Source organism: Conger conger, chromosome 9 (assembly GCF_963514075.1).
Source record: "Conger conger chromosome 9, fConCon1.1, whole genome shotgun sequence".
NCBI lineage: Eukaryota > Metazoa > Chordata > Actinopteri > Anguilliformes > Congridae > Conger > Conger conger.
The window spans coordinates 22066184-22088711 of NC_083768.1; the positions used below are offsets into that span (position 1 = coordinate 22066184).

At 46.1% G+C, this 22528-nt stretch overlaps 1 protein-coding gene across 1 annotated transcript in view; it reads right to left on the bottom strand.

Moving 5' to 3' along the window:
- The window catches only part of csmd2 (CUB and Sushi multiple domains 2), a 278599-nt gene that overhangs the window by 219036 nt on the left and 37035 nt on the right, over nt 1-22528 (bottom strand). The window contains 1 exon segment of the mRNA XM_061255941.1: nt 4074-4186. Coding sequence (XP_061111925.1) covers nt 4074-4186 — 113 coding nt within the window.

The following is a 22528-nucleotide window of genomic DNA, read 5'->3' on the forward strand; positions in this document are numbered from 1 at the left end:
GAGAGCTTGAGAAGATACTGGCTCTGACAGAGCCTCAGTCGTCTAACACTGCGCTCTAGTGAGTCGCTGCGGTGCGTTCGACGGGCTGACGAATAAAGGCTGTCGTCGCAATAACCCCAGAACGTAAACACGCGAGACTGCCGTCACTCTGTTTGCCCTCCCGTCTCCTCTTGTCAATGGCTGACAAGCACCGGGGTCCCTATTAAAGCTGATTGGGTGGCTTAATTGGTACCGCTGCTGGTAATTCGGGTAATTTTTCACGATTACGTTTCTTTTCTGTTTGGAATTAAAGGAAAACTCCAGATGTAGAGCGGCAGCGTGAGCCATCATTTATATCCATTATCCTCATTTTCAGCGGGTTTATTGAAGGCAGCGGTGCAGAATGTCGGAGGGGTCCCTTTGAAAAGAGTTATCGAGTACGTGCACGCTCCCTCCCTTTCTGTCTCTCTCACTTCTACACACTTTCCCGATCACACATCTGTTGTGATCTCGATTACTAAGCTGATTACGTAAGTGGACACAAAGGCACAATCAAAAATGTATGAATAAAGTTAATGACTAATGACTAAGTGGATTAGATGGGACAGGGGCTTCTTTCTTAGATACCGTGACTGCTGTTATATGACTGAGAATTAGCAGTCATGATGGTATTCCTTTGGTGACGGTGACGGGTTGATAAAAATGGGAAGGTCATTGGGTTCTACATGGCACTACGGAGACATTTTAAAGGCACCTTTTACAGCACATTTTACAGCATTATTCTGAACATGTAAAATTTGCACCAACACAAAATAGCTGATTATGATATTGAATTCACTCCATGGGAACATTTGATAATAAATTCAGGTTATAAGACCATATTGAGCATGCCCAAAAAAGCTTTTTGCCCAATAACCTTGTGAACTTTTGAACCTTACACAGTCAATGAAGGTCATTGCATCCAGGCATTCCTCGCGTCGTTCTTCTGTGAATACTGATAAGGGCTCATGATATGACCATGATGCGCTGTGCATGCATTAATGACATGACTGCACAGGGGAGACAACATGCTGAAAAATATGAGCGTAGACAGATTGATCGAGCGTACAGTACACCTCACCACTTTCAGGAAATTAATGCGCTGCTCTGTGGGCTGGGGTGAGGAAGCCCATTCAACTGTGTGCTACAGGACTAGCACGTAATTGCAGCATTCATCCTGATCTACACAGTTTGGAAAGGTCACATAAGGTCCAACCGTGAGCCCTTTGCATACATTTCTCTACTCTTAAAACCTCCCCCCACACACACACACACACACATTCATTTGCATACACACATGCACACACATACACTCACACACACACACACACACCCACACGGAAACACACACACACATACTGGATCCCAACACCACTTTCCCGACATGATTAAGGTTTCCAATTTTCACTTAGCTGGTGGAACAAAGGAGCGCTCAATATCTCACCTTTCCCAATTACGTTGTATCAATAACAATTCACACCCGGCCCCAAATCAAGCGGGCAGCTTGACACTCAATTGGCTTCTCATTGCTCTGCTGCTTCAATTAGCGATTATATTTACCTTCCGCATGAGCTGGAGGTGGCAATTACCTCTGCTGGGGGGAGTCTCTGCGGCTAGGCATCACATATCCACAGCCACGGGGAGTGGTTCTTTCCACATCCTTTCTAGAGGATATGCACATTGACAACATGCTAAATTTCTTCCCAAATGCCATAATGCAAACCGGCATCAGGAACCATGCCAATTTTTTGCCACTGCTTCTCCCCAGACTTTCAAGTCAATTCACAGGATTTCAATGCACGTGGACAAATAATAGGGCCAGCTGAACTGAAGGTCACTTGACAACTCCATTTAACTTTTTTCTCTTTCAATTTGCACACAGGTTCTCTAAAAATGGCCGCCTAGACCCTCACCAGGCTGGTTTCAGGGCTGACCACTCACCCCTCCTTGCAGTGAGCAGCTCCACTCTGCAAAGATGGCTTCTCTTTTCTCCATTTTAGTCACATTACAACATTTGACACAGTTGCCCACCTCCCCTTGCAGTCTTCCCTAACTACCTTGGGGATCTGTGGCACAGCTCAATTTGTTTGCTTCCTAAGTTGATAGTTGCTCTTTTTAGGTTGCATGGGAGGTGCAGTTTTGTGCCGATAACCTCTGTACAGGTGCCTTTGAGGATTTAGGCCTTGGTTCTATCATCTGCTCCCTGCTCTTTTCATTGCTCTGCAGATGACACACGGTGTACTGTATCTGTAAGATATGACAATGCGCTGGCCTCAATGTGCATCTCAGATGGCCTACAAGACATTTAGAGCTGGAGGGCAAACCATTACCTGAAACTGAGCTTAGCTAAAACTGAGATGCTGTACCTACCTACACTTTACCTTTCACTCACCCTGGATAGCCTATAGCACATAGACTGTCTTTACCTGCTAGGAGTCTCAAACTGCGTCTCAGTGAACATCACAGGAGTATATTGGGCATGCAGATTCTTCCTGTTTAACACCCAGGGAATCCACCCCTTTCTCACCTCATCACCTACTCAACCCAGCTCTTAGTTCAGGCACAGACTAATTCCTCTCTGGACCTGGCTTGACCCTCCTTGGCGATCTTCTGTCTTTCTTGAAGCGCCTGTAATTTAATGTAAGGTTCTCCCTGAACAAAGGGAGATTAAATTCCTATCAAGGAACCCTCTGACCTCAAGCCCCCTTCATCTCTGGACTATTTTGCCCAGCCATTATAATTTCTTAAAAAATCATCTTAAACAAAAAAGGAGGTCATCGCCTTTTAATAATGTTCATGGCTAAAAAGATATTTTGTATTCAGCGGCAAACAAATGAATGAGACAGACAACTATGAATTGATTCCGCCATCTGCCAGAAAATAAGGAAATATGTCTGCTCTCGGATGCACAGATATGAAGCGAAGCCTTCACCTCTCCTCCGTAAGCAAGGAGAGCGTCCTTAATGATGCTGCGCAAAGCCTTCCATGCAGTGTACTGCAGAGCATTACACATACTGCTGGCCACACACCAATTCATTTTCATAAATGGGTCTGATTAGCATCGCAACGCCATTAACAAAGTTGGGGAGGCAGGCACTGCTTTCCCCAGTGTGAGGGGACAGCGTTGGCATTCAAATGAGCCAGTTCTGCGGGGGATAGGATGGGAGAGGGGGAGAAACCCTTCCTGAATTTAAACAGGTCTCATCGCGCGGATGACGCACAAGGTGCGATGTCAGGGAGACGGAATACCCTGTCATTAGAGGGCAATGCCAATCCATAAGTACCCTAATTGAAACAATTTGGCAATTTTTGCAAATTATAGTCAGCCTCTGATGCTATTTTATGCCGGTCATAAATTGCACATATGAAAGGACTGCTGGCAAGACCTTACAGGACACAATGTCTCATTTATAGGCAACACGTACATTAATCAGTGTCGTAAAACACAACAACAGAACCACCGTGCTTTACTGCATTTTTTCTCAGTCTGTCCACTTATAACATCCATTCAACTGCTTGATACAGCAGTGATTAAAAGTGATTTTCTATGATTGCATTAACGTGACTGAATATTTAAGGCAATGACAATGCGGGTGATAAATGCAGTATTCTCAATTACATATCATTAGTCTCTTCTATTATTCAAATTGTCTCTCATGGATAGTCATCTACACTACTGCTCTGACCTCTGCTCCAGACTGCTGTTCTGACCACTGCTCCACCCTGCTGTTCTGACCACTGCTCCACACTGCTGCTCTGACCACTGCCCCACACTGCTGTTCTGACCACTGCTCCACACTGCTGCTCTGACCACTGCTCCACACTGCTGCTCTGACCACTGCTTCACACTGCTGTTCTGACCACTGCTCCACACAGCTGTTCTGACCACTGATCCACACTGCGGCTCTGATCCACACAGCTGCCCTGACCACTGCTCCACACTGCTGTTCTGACCACTGCAGTAACAATTCATCGGTGTGATATCACTCCATCTTTTTGGGCACACAGGTGAGTTGGAGCCATGGGCAGGTGTAGAGTTGGTGTACCAGCCTTACCTTCGAATGCGGCTCTGAAGCCCTGCCCGCTGACAGCGTAATCAGACAGGAGCCACAGCGTGAGCATGGGGCCTGAGCTGATGATGGGGGCCGGGAGCTGGAACCCCGTCAACCTACGGAAAGAACGGAGGGACAAATAGCACTTAGCCACAGGCTGCCTGCTTGTCTTGCAGAGGTACAAAAGGAGGAAACATGGATGAACCTTAATCAATACACAGAGATAAGGAAAAGCAGAAGCTTATCAAACATTCCAGTCATTTAAATCAATTTAACAATAGAAAATTGGTCACATCTTAAAATTGCTTTAAATTTTTATTGATGGTCCATCCCTCTTTCTGGCTAATTCAGTTTTAAAATATGGCGGCAAAGCCCAATAAAACTTCCCCAGCCTTCGGACCCACGTCCTGTCTCTCAGTGACCTTGTTTGCTGAGACAGTAATCGATGCACTTGTTCGCACTGTGGGCAGAGACAAACACACAGGCCTGACCGGCAGCCTTGGGGCAAACAGTTTATCCATGTCAGCTGAGGCATGTCTCTCTGAGACCGTAGCACACATATCACAGTGTGTAACGCACCAGCCAGAGAGCATTTACAGGGCTATTACACTGCAATCAATGTGGCTATTAGGAACGATCATGGAAAGATCAAAGTTCACAGCTGGTTAAAGTGGGAATACTGTATCCGTCAGTGCTAATGATTACGCTAATCATGCCAATAACCATAATATCCAGTGCCCTGCTGCTAGTATTATTTATTCATTTGACAGATTCAGCATTCAGCATTCAGATTTTCTTTTCAGAAAAAGCTTTTCGTACCACCTACAAAGCTGCAGCAGCAGTATAATGCGATGCCTCTTAGCCTGAATGCTACAAGCATTCCTCAACACGAGTGTAAAAAAATGCATAGAACAGGGTTGTCCCACTTGTCACAGTGTTGGAAATATGACAGAAGGTTGAGGTCGAATTGGACCTCATATTTGCATGACTACAATGCCATGGAGAATTATTGTGCCCACCTGGGATTACCTAAGTAAGCGGTGCCTACGGAAAATGTCCAACAGCATATCAAGGAAGTAATGAGGCTCACAATGGGCCTGTTTTACATGGTGTAACACTCATTAGGTTTTGTGTCAATTAGGGTTTCTAAGAAGAAACCATAGTCTTTCAGGTGAATACTCATTTTTATAACAGTTAAGTGTACTAGTGCTGGCCCTGCTGAGGATTAAATCATGTTAAACAGGCATGGTATTGACCATTTCCACTAATTTTGACACCTGAAGCTATATGAGAGAAGGAACAATAATTATGTGTCTCTCAGTTCCCAACTAGTGTACTTTCTTTCAGTTCAATATCAATGTCTGCACATTTTGAATGATGGCAAAGGATAAGTCATATTTTCATATATGAGTCATGAGTCATATTTTCACATTATTCCAAATTTCACAGAAAGGCTGTTCTATTGACTTCTCCCTTTATATACTGATTACCAGGCATTGCATACAATAAATGGGCCATTAAATTTCTCCTTTCCCAATCTGGCGGCCATTTTGTGATTTTTGACATCACAACATGTATCAGTTCAGCTCACCAAATGGCTGCTATTGCAACCATTAGCTGGATGCATAATATAATTTTTTTTAGCACATTTTTATAACATTATTTTCAGAAGCATTTCCCTTCAATTCTATTTTCAAAATGGGATGTGTAAGGGCAGGATGTGTTTAAACAGAATACATAAGCTGGTCTGTCAGAAATATAAATGAGGGCATTAATATTTAGATGTGTGAATTTATGCAGACAGCCAAACGATGGCCAAGCTGCATGAAAATTTGATTTTACTTCTAAAATATGTCTATTGTGTTAAAAAGCACTTTGCTTCCGATATTCAGTGAATAATACCACAGTTGGAGCATAAATACTATCCCACCAATACATCTGTGGCAACTTCTTTGAAGAGTGGGTCTGCTGGAAGCTCAATTAAAATAAGCCAGTAAGCAAAGCAACACTTGATGAAGTCAACCAATGAAAACCTCTTTGGTATAGTAGAGCATAGTATACGTAAACATGGTGGATTGTCCTCAATCTGTAGGGACACTCCTCTGATGTCCTGCCTATACCCTAACCCCCCCCACGCAGGAGAGACAGGGGTGAAGTGCACAGAGGAAGGGGAGGCAGAGCAGGCTGGTTTGCGGGTGGGGTGGGGTTGCGGTACAGTTGGTAGAGAAACTCTCCTGATTAAAGCGGTCCGTAAACAGATCTGGTCCCACGGGCCAGTCTGATTTACTGGACTAGTGAGCGGCTTCATAATAAAATGTGATTAAATGGAGTGTCAGCGCATGAATAATGACCCCCACACTCTGACCATGCTCGTGCGTGTGGGGGCCGGGCCCCACAATCCCAGGGCAAGCCAGCCACGTCTCACGGGAGTCTCTCTCTCTTTAAACTCTGACAGGGAATTATGGGGAAAAACAGTCTGGGGGAAACAAAGTCTTGGAAATGGCATGCCCCTCAGGGACTACCTATTGCCAAAGAACAGAGACTGGGATAGCAATAGATGATATATGCACATATTTAATTGATAACACATACAAATAATAATGAAAGAGGAAAAAGTAATGACATTTTTTCACCTTAAAATGTGATGTCTGTTTCCTACCAGAAGCATTTAGTATAAAGTTTTATATAAAGCGAAGGAACACCTTGTTAGTTGCTCAATTTCATATTTTCAGCTTGCTTTTCTCACATCACAGTTCATGCACCTGCGGGGATAGTTTATATACTGCCACCTTAAACTTGCTGCTGAGGCAGACACAAATTGATCTGAATTAGCAACAGACGAATGGTTGCCTCCCCAGTAAACAATCCAAGACTAAATCACGCCGTCATTCCCGTCTCTTTTGCCAGTTATCCGTAAGTTTTGCTGAAGCAGCTATATTCCTCGGGGGGGCCAAAAGGAAGCAGCAGCAAGATTCTGACATGCGAGCAAAAGGAGAGACATTACGAGATAAATGATGGAGAGGAGGACAGAATGCAGTGGGGTGGCGCGGGGTTATTTATTGGCAAACACAGCTTCCTCATTACTCTTACTTCTATTTTGGCTGAAGGAAGCAAGCTTTTTTGGGGTTCCCTTAGGGGAATGTTGCGCGTTCGTTTCCGGCCCGTCGACGGTTGTGCCGCACCCTCCCCTCCCCGGGGCGGAGGCGCGCAGCCCTACCCCACCTGTGGCTGGGGGTAGAGGGGCGTCCCGCTCTTCCTCCCGCCGCCGAGGTTGGCCAGATTTATTGACCTGTCGGGGCGGAATGCTGCGTCGGACACAATCGAGCCGTAACTCTCCCTCCCTCAAGGCCCGAAGCCCCGACCCTGACAGCGAGCGGCTCGTCTCCGCTCGGCCAGAGCCGGTGGTGAGCGGAGCTGAATTATATTCACGCCGCACCGCGGCCTGGCACCCAGCGCCGGGTCAAAAACGGGATGAAGCGGAACAGCCTCACCCGTCACGTCAAACGCGCTGCGGTGTCTTCTCCTCCACTGCGAGAGGGAAAGCCAGGCTGGGAGACAATGCCGGACACTGCACTTACTGTCTAGCCATGTTTTCAGGCCTAATGACTACGGTTCTCTGAGATAATGCATGGAATGAATCGACAGCAGCAGTCATTATATGCAGCATAGCCAGAGGTAGGGAGAAACACTCGTCCCTATGGTCTGTGTATACTCTGTGCATACAGTTGCTTCACCAAACACAATGTTTGATAGACAGTATACTGACCTCCAGATTAACTGGTCATTGGATTATGGCAATGTGATATTCAAGTAGAACAATAAGCGAGACTAGTTTCGACTGCAGTAGTTTCTACTTGCTCCAAAGGGAAGGCTGCCCTCTACTGGTCCACAAACCTTTTTCCGGAAAATTCGGAAGTGCTCTGCATGTGTTCATAAATAAAAAGGAGCAAGGACAGGGATGTGTGGCAGAATTCTTTTTTCTGACAGCAGAGCATCACACGATGAAAATCACTCCCTTCCCACGGAAAGCCGTGGGAATGATTGAGATGGTCCTCCAGACCGCTCAAGGCCATTCAGTTGGCAACCCACGCTCTAAATGTCACGCCACTGAGAGATTTGTGGTGAAAATGGGTTTCTGGAGGTGCGACCCATGGAGTCCACAAGGGCAATGAGATGTGTTTGTCTCCTCTGCAGATCCTTGTTAGCGTGTTGCTATAGCTTCGCCCCCTTGCCAGCACCAACTGTTCGGACCCGTTCCAAAAAAGACAGGAGACCGTCGGCTGCCCACGAGCCCTTCTGTTGCAATTTGGGCCGCTCCGTTGGAATCGGGGTACTGCTTAATTAACGGGAGGTGAAAAGCTCATTTAAAAAAGCATGGATAAATGGAGGGACGCATTCACATAGAAAGCCTTTAATCTTTCTCGCCACATAGACTTTCACTCTACAGCGATGCTGCTTCATACGAATAATTAGGCAATGATATCCATTTAGCTCTTCTGCTCTTTATGCATTGAGTCATTGCACTCCGGGGGCTAATTTCAAGGAGGCTTGCCACCTTCAGAACTAGCTGCATTGTAGACAGGGGTAGCTTATAGAACCATCGGTAAGGTCACCTGTTATGACCTTAAATACGCACAGGCACACTGTACGCAGGTGGATCTCATGGCAAAGATTTAAAAGGCACGTGGAACAAATCGTAAATTATATGAGTTTCCATACTGTGGTGGAGGAAGGGGGGCGGTTCCCTTCCAGGCATTTCCACCACCAACTACTACCAAGTCAGCCCCATGGCCAGCACCAACGCCACTGGACCTGCTGCAGGATCCTGGATCGCGATGCTATAAAGAGGACTCCCAGCTGCTCGCAATGGAGGAATCAAGGCAGCACAGACTTTTTTGTGTTTAGTTCCTTTTTTCCTCATTGGGGAATTACATTGTGTTGATTTTGTGTTGATATTGTGTTGTCCAGGGGACAATGTCATTAAGTTTGTGTAAATAATAAAATCGCCACTGGGCAAGTTTGACCATGATCTAAATGGCAAATGGTTGGCATTTATTTAGCGCCTTTATCCAAAGCGCTGTACAATTGATGCTTCTCATTCACCCATTCATACACACACTCACACACTAACGGCAATTGGCTGCCATGCAAGGCACCGACCAACTCGTCAGGAGCATTTAGGGGTAAGGTGTCTCGCTCAGGGACACTTCGACACAGCCCGGGCGGGGGATCGAACCGGCAACCCTCCACCTGCCAGACGACTGCTCGTACTGCCTGAGCGAAGTCACCCCCTCAGTGTCCCCGTGCCCCCCACCAGTGCTGAACCACCCATATAGATATTATATAGCATCACAATAAATATAGATATTTGCATACAAGAAAAATACATTCAATGTGTTTCTTTTTAGTATATTACAGTTGCTATTTGTGTACAATTTGAAGAAGACCATTACACTATACAGTTGGGTAGGGTATGAAACTGAGAGTCCTTGCAGCCTAATTCCTACCACAACCATTTTGAGTGACAAAATGGATTCCAAAGGTTTTAATTTATACGTATATAGTTATATATTATATAGTATAATATAAAGACCTTAATGCAAATATTGCAACTGTCGACTGTAACGAGTCAGGCTAAGTATCTAGGCTGGATTATGAAATACTTAATCATTCCATGATTAGTGCAGAAAAAAAAGGAGAATGAGGAACAGCCAAGGACAAAGATAAATAATTCAAGAGAAGGAAGCTCTGATATAATGCAGAAATCTGTGCACTTTGACTTTGTGCCATTCCAAGTAATGGCAAGTGAAAAAAGTCATCAAGGTAAATGATTAGTCGTCACTAACAGGGCATGCTGGCAAATCACGTCACACTGAAATAAATGTTCATGAATAATCACGACTGCTGACATTCATGTCAATATGTGTGTGTGCTGTTGTGCCCTTACATGGAACATTCTAGTCTCCCCCTACTCTCATTTGGTTATGATATTAGGAACATCAGACCTTGGTTTGCAACACCACCCACACAACAAATATCACTCAAAATTGTTTTATTTTCACAAATTCTCATCAGCAGGTATTTTTGATTCCATTTTAAAGCAAAGAACTGAATTGTTCAATGGGCTGTGCTGTCTTGGAATGGTTCTAATCCAACAGGGTAAAGTAACTATAGCAAATGTCTTTTTAATGTCCCTCGTGTGTTTGATTCATGCAAATTAAAAGACAGGGAGCAGTGGATTCCAGTACATTTATCGAGCTGACCCACAGAGGATAGCAATTGTCTGAATTGAGTAATTAATGGAACATTTAATTATCTTATCTCCAAGAGCATGCTTACAGCCATTAGTTACATGTAACCACTCACCAAAGGCTACCAGTTGTGCAATAACAGCATGCACACTGGCCAAATATCTCCCTAAAGCCTGACACCTACTGCTGTGCAAATTGGATGGAGTCTGCTTCCTTACCCAGAAAGCTCTGTGTTCCGTTTGTTTTGGTGCCATCCATGGGGTTGGGGTTTAGAAATTAGTCAATTACAATGAATAAATTAATCAACTCTGACAAATAAAACAAGCTGCTGTCACTGTGTTTTTAGTCCTGCTTAAATCACTTTACAATAAACCGCAGGCTAAAAACAATTAAGAATAAATAAAACTACTTCGGTATTGTTGAATTCTTCCCCTTGGCAAAGTGACTGGTCTAACTACAATCTATACAATACCCTTTCCCTATAATATGATGAAGTGCTTGTGATGAGAAAGGAAATTACATTCCTGTTTGCCTGATTAAAAATGCTGTGTCGTGCAAGCAACTGCATGTCTAGGGGATTTTGCTTTATTCTAACTAACTCTACACACAAAACAAGAGCTAATATGTGCATATAAATCTGCATCGCCAGAAAGCAGACGGTTATTGATTTGTAATTAGCCACGGGCACCCAGATGGTGGGCGGTGGGGCATCTTCCATGCTTCCAGACCTTCAGACCCCAATATTAATTATTCAACTGTTGCCTTGACTCTTCACAGTAAAAGTTTGTGAGCAATGCAAGAGAGCTCTGAGTTAGTTTCTGGTAGGCTCCTTCAAAAGATACTCAGCCTCCAAGGCAAAAGTCGGCAGTTCATTATCTGTATATATTTATATTCTTCTTTTTTTTATCTCCCTGAATTCAAATAAACCCCCAAAAACAAGGTTTACGGGCAGATGAGATTAGATGGGCAGACGGGCCAAGTTGACCAATGGAGTACATGTTTTTATTTGTTTGTTCTTCCTGTCTCATCTCTCCTCCTCTAGCCCTCTCATATTTTCACACTCACTCTGCTTGCTCTCTCTCTCTAAGTGATGCAAGCTCACAGTGTGTGTGAATGAGAGAGTGTATGTGCATGTGTGTGTGTATGTGTATGTGTGCGTATGTGTGCGCGTATGTGTGCATGTGTGTGTGCATGTTTTTTAGTCAGTGAAGCACTCCACAAGCAGTGCTGCATGTTTTGATGTTGCAGTGTCGAGGTGCAAACAGAAAAGTGCTAAATATTTTACCTGATGCAGTGTGAAATGTTTACGACTTGCAGTTAACTGAAAATCTGACATGAATTACAGCCTTTTCAGTACATCGGTGCACTATGTACAAACAAACACATATTAGTGTGCTTTCTTGGCTGTCTTCGAGTACATAAACTACCAGAGATCATTTATCACGTGAAACACAGGTTCTATAGCATTTTCAGTCTCTGTAGGCAAGCGTGCCAAGCACTATACCCTCCTTGCATAACATGCATTATTTAGCTTGTACGCATATCTTCAAACAATTTATTGGACTGCTTTCTCATGAACTACCACTGGACACTTGTCATTGGCTGTTTGTTTGCTCTACTCCAAAATTAACAGTCATTTTCTGCACTTAACCCTAAGTGACTGAAATTACTATGACTGCACAGCTGTAAAGTTGACGTGAAGAAGTGGAATTTAGCTCCTTAAATGAAATAGATTGGAAGAGAATGATTTGCTTTTCCCCCTTCTGCTCAAAACACAAGTATATAAAGTGGGTTCTTTGTCATCCGTATTGATCTGACAATGTCAGTCATGTCTCATAGCTACAATATGATAAGGAGCTCAGTGAAGATCCATCCTTTTGACCCTAAATGTGGTGCATGCAAAACACAATGCATGCATTTCTCTTACTGCAGACAATTCCATTTTTATTTTCTTCTGTTTTAAATTTCTTTAGACACATAACACGTATCTCTATGTAGTGCTACAAGTCTGTAAAACTAATGCAACAAAATTATATTGAACACTAAAAACAGTACTGCACAAAAACATCCTTACTGATGTCACTGGCACTAAAAGTACAGATTCCCTACTCTTGACTTCTAATTGTAAAAACATTGTTGTTGCAACTGTTTAATGCTGGGCCTAATGAATAAATAAATCAGGCAGAAAGTACAGCTTAATTGAAATACCGTGCTCTTATAGTTGCTCAGTAGTGAACATTAGTGAAGTAGAACCATATAAATAATAGATAATTTGCTGATCATACATTTTCCTTCAATAAAGTGAGTGAATGCAGGTGTTCATTTTGTAATATAAGTAAAACATGTTTTCATAAAAACAAGTGTATTGTATTGTGAAGCAACATGCTATCAGTATCTGACAGGGATCTTGGGCACCAGAATTATTGGCACCCTTAATACAAATGGAGAACAAAGGCTGCATATAAAAAACATGGATTATAATATATATTTTATGTTCAAACATATGGGGAAACTGTATAGTTTTATTTCAATACAATTACTCTCATGTCTCATTGTTTTATATTTAGTAATCTGGTTTTTTCTAAATACCAAAATTATTTGCACCCCTCACAATTATTATTGATCCCCATTGCAAACAGCTGGGAGTCTAGTTCTGAAGGTGGCAAGCCTCCTTAAAAAGTGAAATTGTGAAATTGCCAATGACATTGTACTTGAAACAACTATATTGTATCTTTCCATCACTTCCTGTTTCATATTTTTTTAAATGTGTATAAAAATGAGGTAACAAGCATGTAAACTCCCCTTGTCAAACATCAGCATGGGAAAAGCCAAAGAAATGTCGATTTATAAGACACAGATGGTAATCGACCATCACAAATCGTATAATAGGTACAAAAATATACATAAATGGTTAAACATATCGCTTAGCACTGTAAAGGCTGTAAAAAACAGATTGGTTGTGTCTTGGGGTCACCAAGTCTAGAAAAACATAAAATGGCACCTCCATACCAACACACTCTTTGGAGGGATGGCACAAAGCCCTTTCTGAACACAATAAACAAAACCAAGCGTCTTCAGTTTGCATTTTCTTCAGGAAATACAGCCCTTTAATTTATTTAAATATTTGATACGGTGAGCCATCATGTACTCACACCCACACACATGCACACACACTACACTATCTGTAGTACAATTTCAAAAATAATTTGTATGCATATTATGCATGCACAATAAACAACACTATAGACGTTTTGCCTTAATGAAAATGGCAGTGAAGTGGCCAGGTCTAACTGCCTCCCGATCCCATTCTATCAGCTCTTTGTTTTGTTGTAACCTTTTTAGGTACTGCTTGGCAGCCAGTTAATTAAGATGCTTTAACATCCCATAAATCCCATGGCCCTGTGATCCATGCATGCAAATAAATAATCTAAAGACATAACAAACAATATATCTTTAGATCATTTATTTGTTTCATTGATTAATTTCAGCATTGTGTTGGGCAGTGGTTTTTAGTTATGGAGCAAACATGTGATCGCCTGAACCATTTATGCAATTCCACGCAGTGGCGGCAGCTATTTAGGATGGGCCCCAGTGCAAGATTTTTTTATGGGCCTCTGACAAAAAAAAACAACCAAGATGCAGATACACGCGCACAAACGCATATAACCTAAGCATGCACGCACACACACGCACACAGCACCATTAGACAGACAAGTTCTGATAAGTCAGAACTTCCAGGTCACTTCCCCTTTATTAAGGGATACAATTTATACTTTCTATATCATAAGGTTTTTTAAAACAGCCCCCTGACTGATTGGTGGAATGCTAGGTTTACAGCAGAAAATCAGTCCAACAATTGAACAAACAAATTCACGGTAACTACTGGGAGAATTAACAGCTTCCTTGGCTAATTTGAATTTAAATGCAATACGAGTGAAGTACATTTACGGACTTATGACTAATGTTAATTTATTATTACAAGATTGAGCAATGTAAGAATGAAGTTAGTTTTTTTCTGTAAAATAGACATACGGTGTACATTTAGCATTATCACATAGTGTACAAAGAAATAATCTTGTAATTGTAATGACCATAACCGAGATGAGTTCGCATATTTAAGGATATATAAACAAACACTACTGTTGAAATGTAAGTGTCTCCATCTCCATGACCCGAACCAGTCTGGCTTCAAGAGTGGCCGCTCCACTGAGACAGCCCTGCTCGCGGTCACTGAGGCACTCAACTCTGCTAAAGCCAAATCCCTCTCCTCTGTCCTCATCTTCCTCGACCTGTCGGCTGCCTTCGAAAACAGTCAACCATGAGATTCTGCTCTCATCGCTGTCTGGGTCACAGGGTCTGCACTTGCTTGGTTTTCCTCCTACCTCTCTGGTCGCTCCTACCAGGTCACTTGGAGGGGCTCAGTCTCCGACCCTCACCCCCTACAAACTGGAGTCCCACAGGGCTCAGTTCTTGGGCCTCTCCTCTTCTCGCTATACACCATGTCTCTTGGTTCTGTTATCTCTTCCCATGGCTTTTCTTATCATTCTTACGCTGATGACACCCAATTCTTTATTTCCTTCCCCCCTGACACCCAAGTCACCACACAGATCTCTGCCTGCTTGGCTGATATCTCTGCGTGGATGACTTCCCATCACCTGAAGCTCAACCTTGCCAAAACTGAGCTTCTCTACATCCCTGCTAAGTCCTCTCCGTCAATCGACCTCTCATTGACTGTTGAGGACTTTGTAGCTTCCTCCTCCCATACGGCAAAGAATCTTGGGGTGACTCTTGATAACTGCCTCACCATGGCTCCACAAGTGTCCTCCACTGCCAGAACCTGCAGGTTCTTTCTGAATAATATACACTGTATCAGTCATCTCCTGACGGAGAAAGCCACCCAGCTCCTAGTCCAGGCGCTCGTCATTTCCCGCCTGGATTACTCCAACTCCCTCCTAGCCGGTCTCCCAGCGTGTGCCATCAAGCCCCTCCAGCTGGTCCAGAATGCTGCAGCCCGCCTGATCACCAGTCAGCCCAGGTCGGCTCATGTCACCTCGCTTCTCATTGGCCTCCACTGGCTTCCTAAATGTGTGCCCTTTAATGAACTGAAAACCTAATATTTTTGGCTGGATGGCCAATGGGATCAACAACAACAAGGGATGTAGTCTACCACGTAGTTGGCACATGACGTGTGTACACAAAATGTCATGACTGTAGGTCAAACGGGGCAAGAGATACTGCTGTTAAAAGTTTGCCATTTCAATCGGTTGCTATAGTGCCCCCTTTGGCAAATCAATGCATAATTCATGACATTGCCTTTTGGCATTACCCTCTACCAAGTTTCATAAAAAGCCACCAGTTGTTTAAAGGACTCCTATTGCGAAATAATAAAAAAGTATAATAATAAAACCAACAATAACAATAGGATGCCTTCACCCCATTGGTATAATACCATATGAGATCAAAAACATTCAATTATACAGGGGAGAAATGCACAACACAATACCATATCACGCTGCTTCAACCATATGGTACATAAGTCCATAGCTTATTAGTTAAGTCAAGTTTATTTGTATAGCACATTTTCATACACAAGGCAACTCAAAGTGCTCAGACATAGGAAGACATTACATAAAATGTTATTAAAGTAAATTGTTTTTAATTCTAATCTTAATAAGGATAATAATAATTATAATAATGCTATAGTATCTAGTATCTGCAGTTTAATCTTCTTTCCTTTTTATTTTTTGGGGGCTGGGGTGTGGGGAGTGACTACAGTAGGGAAGCTGGGCGCTCATAAATGCATTGAGCCAGTTGGGATGTTGAGTCTTGTGAGCTGTTGCCCAGTCCGCAGTCCTGTCTCATCCGTCCAAGAACAGCGACATCTGGCGAACTGCTCCAACGTCCTTGTCAATTAGCTGTGTTCCCTGGGCGCTGGATGGTTCCCATGGCATCTGTCTCTGAAGCCCAGAACATTTGGAGAGAATGATAAGTACTATCATCTCCAGGCATGCATGTGTGAGTACACAGGGAAGGTTTGGAAGAGGCCATTGAAGCAGGTGGTGAGTGTGTGTGCATGTATGTGCGTGTGTGTGTGTGCTATTGAAAGTATTTAAAATGTATGAAATATTAGGAAAGAGAAAGAGAAAGGGAGAAGAGGCAAAGAGAAATGCAGAGATACAGAGAGAGATAATCTGATGAACTAACATCATTCCCTGCACATTACTACATACACTAAAAAAATGATTGCTGAAAACTGTGCACACAGTATTATTAAGTATATGCAACTTCACCTTCAACTTGACTAATTGTGCTGAGTACCTCATCAATTGAAGTCACATATACTTAATAATATTTAATGCAACCACTGTCCATAATTGTTTTAAGTACATCCAATGACTCACTCTGTGCTCGCACACTAGTCGACTGACAACACAATGATCCTGTATGCATTTGTATGCCTGTGTTTATCATTCAAACCAAACATCAATTTGCTTTAGTCATAATCAGGAGTTTATATCATCAAACCACCAAATCAGATTTCACATTTAATAACAAGAACAGCACTGATACAAGAGAGCGCCTGCGTAGCATCTCACGCCGCTTGGTTATTCATTTAGTTATTGACATCTTTAAAGGCCTCTGGGTTTCAAACCTCACCGAATACACACAGCTTAACTTTTAGGGCCTTTACCTCTTTTGATGAGCTCCCTCGTCCTATCGCAATGATCTGCTGCTTTGTACCCTGCCAAGTAAGTGATTTCTTTTAGGAACGGAGGAAAGAAAAAGCCAATTGAAATTGGTCAATTGAAGCAAATTTCAACCATGGTTATACATCTGCCCGTCTAAGGAAATGGCTGGACTGATCCACCAAACAGAGAGGATTTTAGGGGCCTCAGATGACATATGGCTGACCTCCGCTTAACCCCTCCTTCTATGGATTTCCTCTCTCAGCTTCCCCCCTTTCTGTATTCCATAAACCCCTGACTGGCAATTATCTTAAGTAACGGAGAAGAAAGATTCATGGGTGCACAGGAATGTCGAGCAGAAGCTTCACTACCTAGTGGGAGAATGGAGGAGGTGGGGGCGGCTATGGCGAGGGGGGTGTGGGGGTGGTTGGTGCTGGGGCACGTACAGCTGGTTTTTCCCAGAACTCCCCGCTGCGACATTCCTCTAGATTATCCCCCAGGAAAGAGCAGCCCGTCGATGATCAATAACGTCGAGGGGGAAGATTAGTTGCTGAGATGCAGGCCTCTGTGCTTTGTTAGGCCTGCTTCCCTCTGTCAGAATGTAGAGACGAAGCATTTCCCCCGCCTCTGCATCAATTCACCCGCCACCCAAACCCAACGCCCCCCCCCCCCCCCCCCCCGTCACCCTGCCCGAACACCCCTCCCCGCGCGCTGCCTCGGTGCAGTGTGGCCCGCAGAGGATTCTGGGCCACCGGGACTCTGCAGACGAGGGACGCGCAGATCCCAGGCTCACGGCCACGTTCCTCAACAGCTGCCCTCATGCATATTAATGGCCGCTCGTTATGTGACAAGAAAGGGTGACAGAACGGAGGGGCCCCCCTCTGAGGCAATATGCACACGCCCGCCCCCGCAACTCACTCTCTTTCTCTCTGCCTGTCTGTCTGTCTGTCTCTCTCTCTCTCTGCCTGTCTGTCTGTCTGTCTCTCTCTGTCTATCTCACTTGTTCTCTCTCTGCCTGTCTGTCTCGCTCTCTCTGTCTGTCTCACTTGTTCTCTCTCTGCCTGTCTGCCTGTCTCTCTCGCTCTCTGCCTGTCTGTCTGTCTCACTCATTCTCTCTGCCTGTCTGTCTGTCTGCCTCTCTCTCTCTGCCTGTCTGTCTGTCTATCTTTCTCACTCTCTCTGTCTCTCTCTCTCTCGCATGCAAAAACACGCAAATGCACACACACACGCACACACACACACACACACACACACACACACATACACCTGTGCATGGGCGTGCCTCTGAGTAATGAGCTGATGTGTGAAAATGGAATGGTCTCTTAGGGGCACGGTGCCACTGATATCACACACCGCCTGAAGCACAGAACATAAGGACAGAGCCCCTCTGTACATGCCACATCACACATGCTGTCTCCAGTGGCTGTTATGCCATTTCCAGTTGTAAGGGTGAGAATATTATTTCATGTTTAGGCTTCTTTTATATTTGTATGAGGGTATACATCTAGTCATTTGTAGATTGTATGTATAAAATATGTGGGTTTTCTCTTTGCCAATTTAACACTGATACTTCAGTCTCATTAAGTGACTGATGCCAGACTTATATGCCCAATGCGGAGGTAGTAAATGTCCTTCCACGGAGGGCAGTCAAACTGCATAATGACCAGCTCATTATCAGTCATTATCCTGCTTACACAGTAAGCGTTCCAGAAAATATCCAAAACCCTGTGCAGCTTAGCAATTAACTTTTTCTAGTCCCTGTCTCAACTGGGTTACATAGCACGCTAGCTTTATGCTAGATTTGCCATCACGTTACCTAAAATTAAAATTCAGTTTAGGTTTTTGTCAAAATCGTTTCAAATGTTTGTTATCATGGATAGCTAGCTTGTTAACTACGGAATTATGTACTGTGGCACCCCTGCTCCTGCATGTTGTGCCACATGGGTGGAGAACCCTGGAGGGACCCGCGCAGAGCAACCGCGCGGACGTCACGCATTAGGAGAGGTCTGGGAAGGAGTATATCTTCCTAGAGAGGTGATGGGAAGATCAGCACCTTGGAGAGAGATCCCTCTACCTGCAGTCCAGGACCCCGGACAGCGCACATGAGTGAGCAGAATGGAAAGGTACTGACTCAGCTGCAGCCTGTTTCCTAACGAGCAGGGAATGGTATTTAAGGCGCGGTCGAGGCTGCAAACAGGTTCAGTCGGCACCCTTCCTGAGCGTGTGAGAGGGAGAAAGGCAGAGAGAGGAAGGACCGTCTATGCCCTGCTGTACTGACCCTGAAGGAGACCCCACCTTTACGAACGGCAACCCCAAAGACCCGGAACGGACGCCGGACACGTGAGCCAAACAAAAACCCGTCCTACTTACCCTATATCTTTGTGTTTCCCCCACCCAGCCCGGACGTGGCTGAAGAGGGAAGGAGGGAGGAGGCCCTGGAGCATACCCCAGTCTGGGAAGAACCTTAGTTTATTTTTGCCTGAACGGCCCCTTTTATTTCTCCAGTTTTCCCCTACCCTTGCCCTGAGGGGGGGCGCTATCCCCAATACCCCAAAAAAAAAACACAGAAAAAATAAAAAGAATAATTTTTTCTGATATCTGCTATCTCCTGTGTCTGGTTTCCAGCTGCGCCCGCCCACTGCACCTCAGGATCCACCCCGAGGCACCACATATGGTGGAGAATGCGGGCACACTGATGCCACGCTGTGGAAGTTGGTCTGGGCAGAAGAACCGACACGAGTGAATGGAAGCCACACCCCCTGGGGAACAGCGAAGAAAGAGACGACTGGCTGCCCCTACACTAGCCGAGATGCAAGGTGTAGAAGCAGAGGAGGGGTCCAGAGGGATGATGATGGAAGCGGTCATCAACGAGCTGGCCAGGTCCCAGCGAGCCCTGCAGGAAGCGGTGGTCGAACTCTGTCGCCTATCTCCTCGTGACAGATCAAGACGAACCCCCCGAGATGTGTTGATGAAAATGACGGGCGACGATGATGTTGAAGCATATCTCCATGTGTTTGAGCGCGCAGCTCAACGCGAAGAATGGCCACAGGCAGACTGGGCGGCCATACTAGCCCCCTTCCTGACGGGGGAGGCCCAACAGGCCTACCGGGATATGGCCATGGCTGATGCCATCGACTACCTCAAGTTGAGGAAAGCCATCCTGGCCCGATATGGGTTCAGCCTACCCGCACGAGCCCAACGATACCACGACTGGTCATATGACGCCTCCCAGCCTGCCCGGTCCCAAATCGCCGCCCTGACCCGCCTGACTAAGAGCTGGCTGGCTGAGGAAGATGGGCCACCCCTGTTGGAGAGGGTGGTTTTGGACCGATGCACCCGCGCCCTACCGAAGGAAGCCAAACGGTATGTGGCACAGATGGGCCCCACCTCTGTAGAACTACTAGTAGGCCTCCTCGAAAACCATCAGGTAACCCAGAAGATGCTCCAATCAGACCGTACTGAAACCCAGAGCCGCACAACCAGGGGCCCACAGCCTGTGAAGCACCCACCGGCCCGCCCTGACCCAAATCGCCGGGGCAGACCCGACGCAGGGAGACCATGGCCCGTGTGGAGATGCTACCACTGCGGAGAGGAGGGGCATCTGGCCAGGAGCTGCCCTAGGAAGGAGGTGTCCATGCCCACCGCCAGTGGGGGGAGCAGCCCACCGCACCCCTGCCTGTACCTGACCACCTGCTGGGCGCACCAGAGTACGGAGGCCCCAAGATTCCCGATACGAGTGGGGGGCCAGGACACTGAAGCAGTGCTCGACTCGGGCAGCGCCATCACCCTGCTGCGACCAGACTTTGCTGGAGAAAAGAGGGGTGAAGAGGTGGCGGTGGAGTGTATCCATGGGGACACCAGGAAATACCCTACGGTGTGGGTGGACCTAATCACCCCACGGGGGACGCACTCGGTAAGAGCAGGGGTAGTACCGAATTTACCTGTACCTGTGTTGATGGGAAGAGACTGTCCGTTGTTCCAGATCTATTGGGAGGAGGGGCCCCGGTCTCTGAACAAGACGAGGCCACGGCAACCCCGACGGGCTGCCCACCGTACCCCCCAACCAGTCTGGGCAGTGACGTCCGGGGACAGTGAAGGAGAGGCCCCGCCACCAGAGAGGGAACGCCAACCAAGCGCCCCGGCCACCAGTGGAACCGTCACTGCGTCCGAAAAGGAGCTTGGGGAGGCCCCGCCCCTGGACAGAGAAGTCCGTCTGGCCTTCTCGGAGGGCCCCCGAGACATGAGTGAGGAGACCGAAGCACCCACTCGCTTTGGCACTGCCCAACTAAACGAACCAAAGTTTGCTCAAGCCTGGAGAGAGGCACGAGACATTAACAGGGCACCACAAGGGGCGGTGAGTACGCCAGCTTATCCCTTCTTCAGGGTAAAACATGACCTGCTCTATCGAGTCTGTAACCCACAGGGGGAGGAAGTCGAACAGCTGCTCATCCCACAACCGTTTGTGCCCCGAGTCCTCTACTTAGGCCACACTCACCTGCTGGGAGCCCATCTGGGGATGGAGAAGACCTACGAGAGGATCCTGGCGAGGTTCTATTGGCCCGGGGTGAAAAAGGCTGTAGAGGACTACTGCCGACACTGCGCCGTGTGCCAACTCCACAGCCCTAAGGTAACCCTTCGAAACCCACTAATCCCCCTGCCGGTCATTGACGTACCCTTCAGGAGGATTGCGATGGACATCCTGGGGCCCTTGCCGAAGTCCAGCCGGGGACATCGATACATCCTTGTGATCCTGGATTACGCAACCCGCTACCCGGAAGCTGTCCCGCTCCGGACCGCGACAGGAAAAGCGGTCGCCAGGGAGTTGTTCCTGCTTTTTAGCAGGGTCGGGATAGCGGAGGAACTCCTGACAGACCAAGGATCGTGCTTCATGTCAGGGGTCCTAAAAGAGATGTGCCGGCTGCTACAGGTGACCCAGCTACGAACCTCCGTCTACCACCCCCAAACCGACGGGCTAGTGGAGAGATTCAATCAAACCCTCAAATCCATGCTGAGGAAGATGATTGAAACTGACGGTAAGGACTGGGACCAGCTCTTACCCTATCTCCTCTTTTCAGTCCGAGAGGTGCCCCAGAGCACGACCGGCTTCGCCCCTTTTGAACTGCTATATGGAAGACGACCCCGGGGGTTACTAGACCTGGCGAAGGAGGCCTGGGAACAGCAACCGTCCCGAACCCGCAGCCTGATCGAGCATGTGGAGCAGATGGACCGGCGGATGGCCCAGATCTGGCCCATGATGAGGGCCCACATGGAACGGGTACAACGGGAGCAAGCCAGGCTGTATAACCGGGGAGCACAGGTGAGAGAATTCGCCCCAGGAGACAAGGTGATGATACTAGTCCCCACCAGTGAATGTAAATTTCTGGCCCGATGGCATGGACCGTACGAGGTCGTGGAGCGCACGGGACCTGTGAACTACCGGGTGAGACAGCCGGGACGACGACACCGCCTCCAGATCTACCACATCAACCTGATGAAGAGGTGGCATAAGCCACCCCCGGCT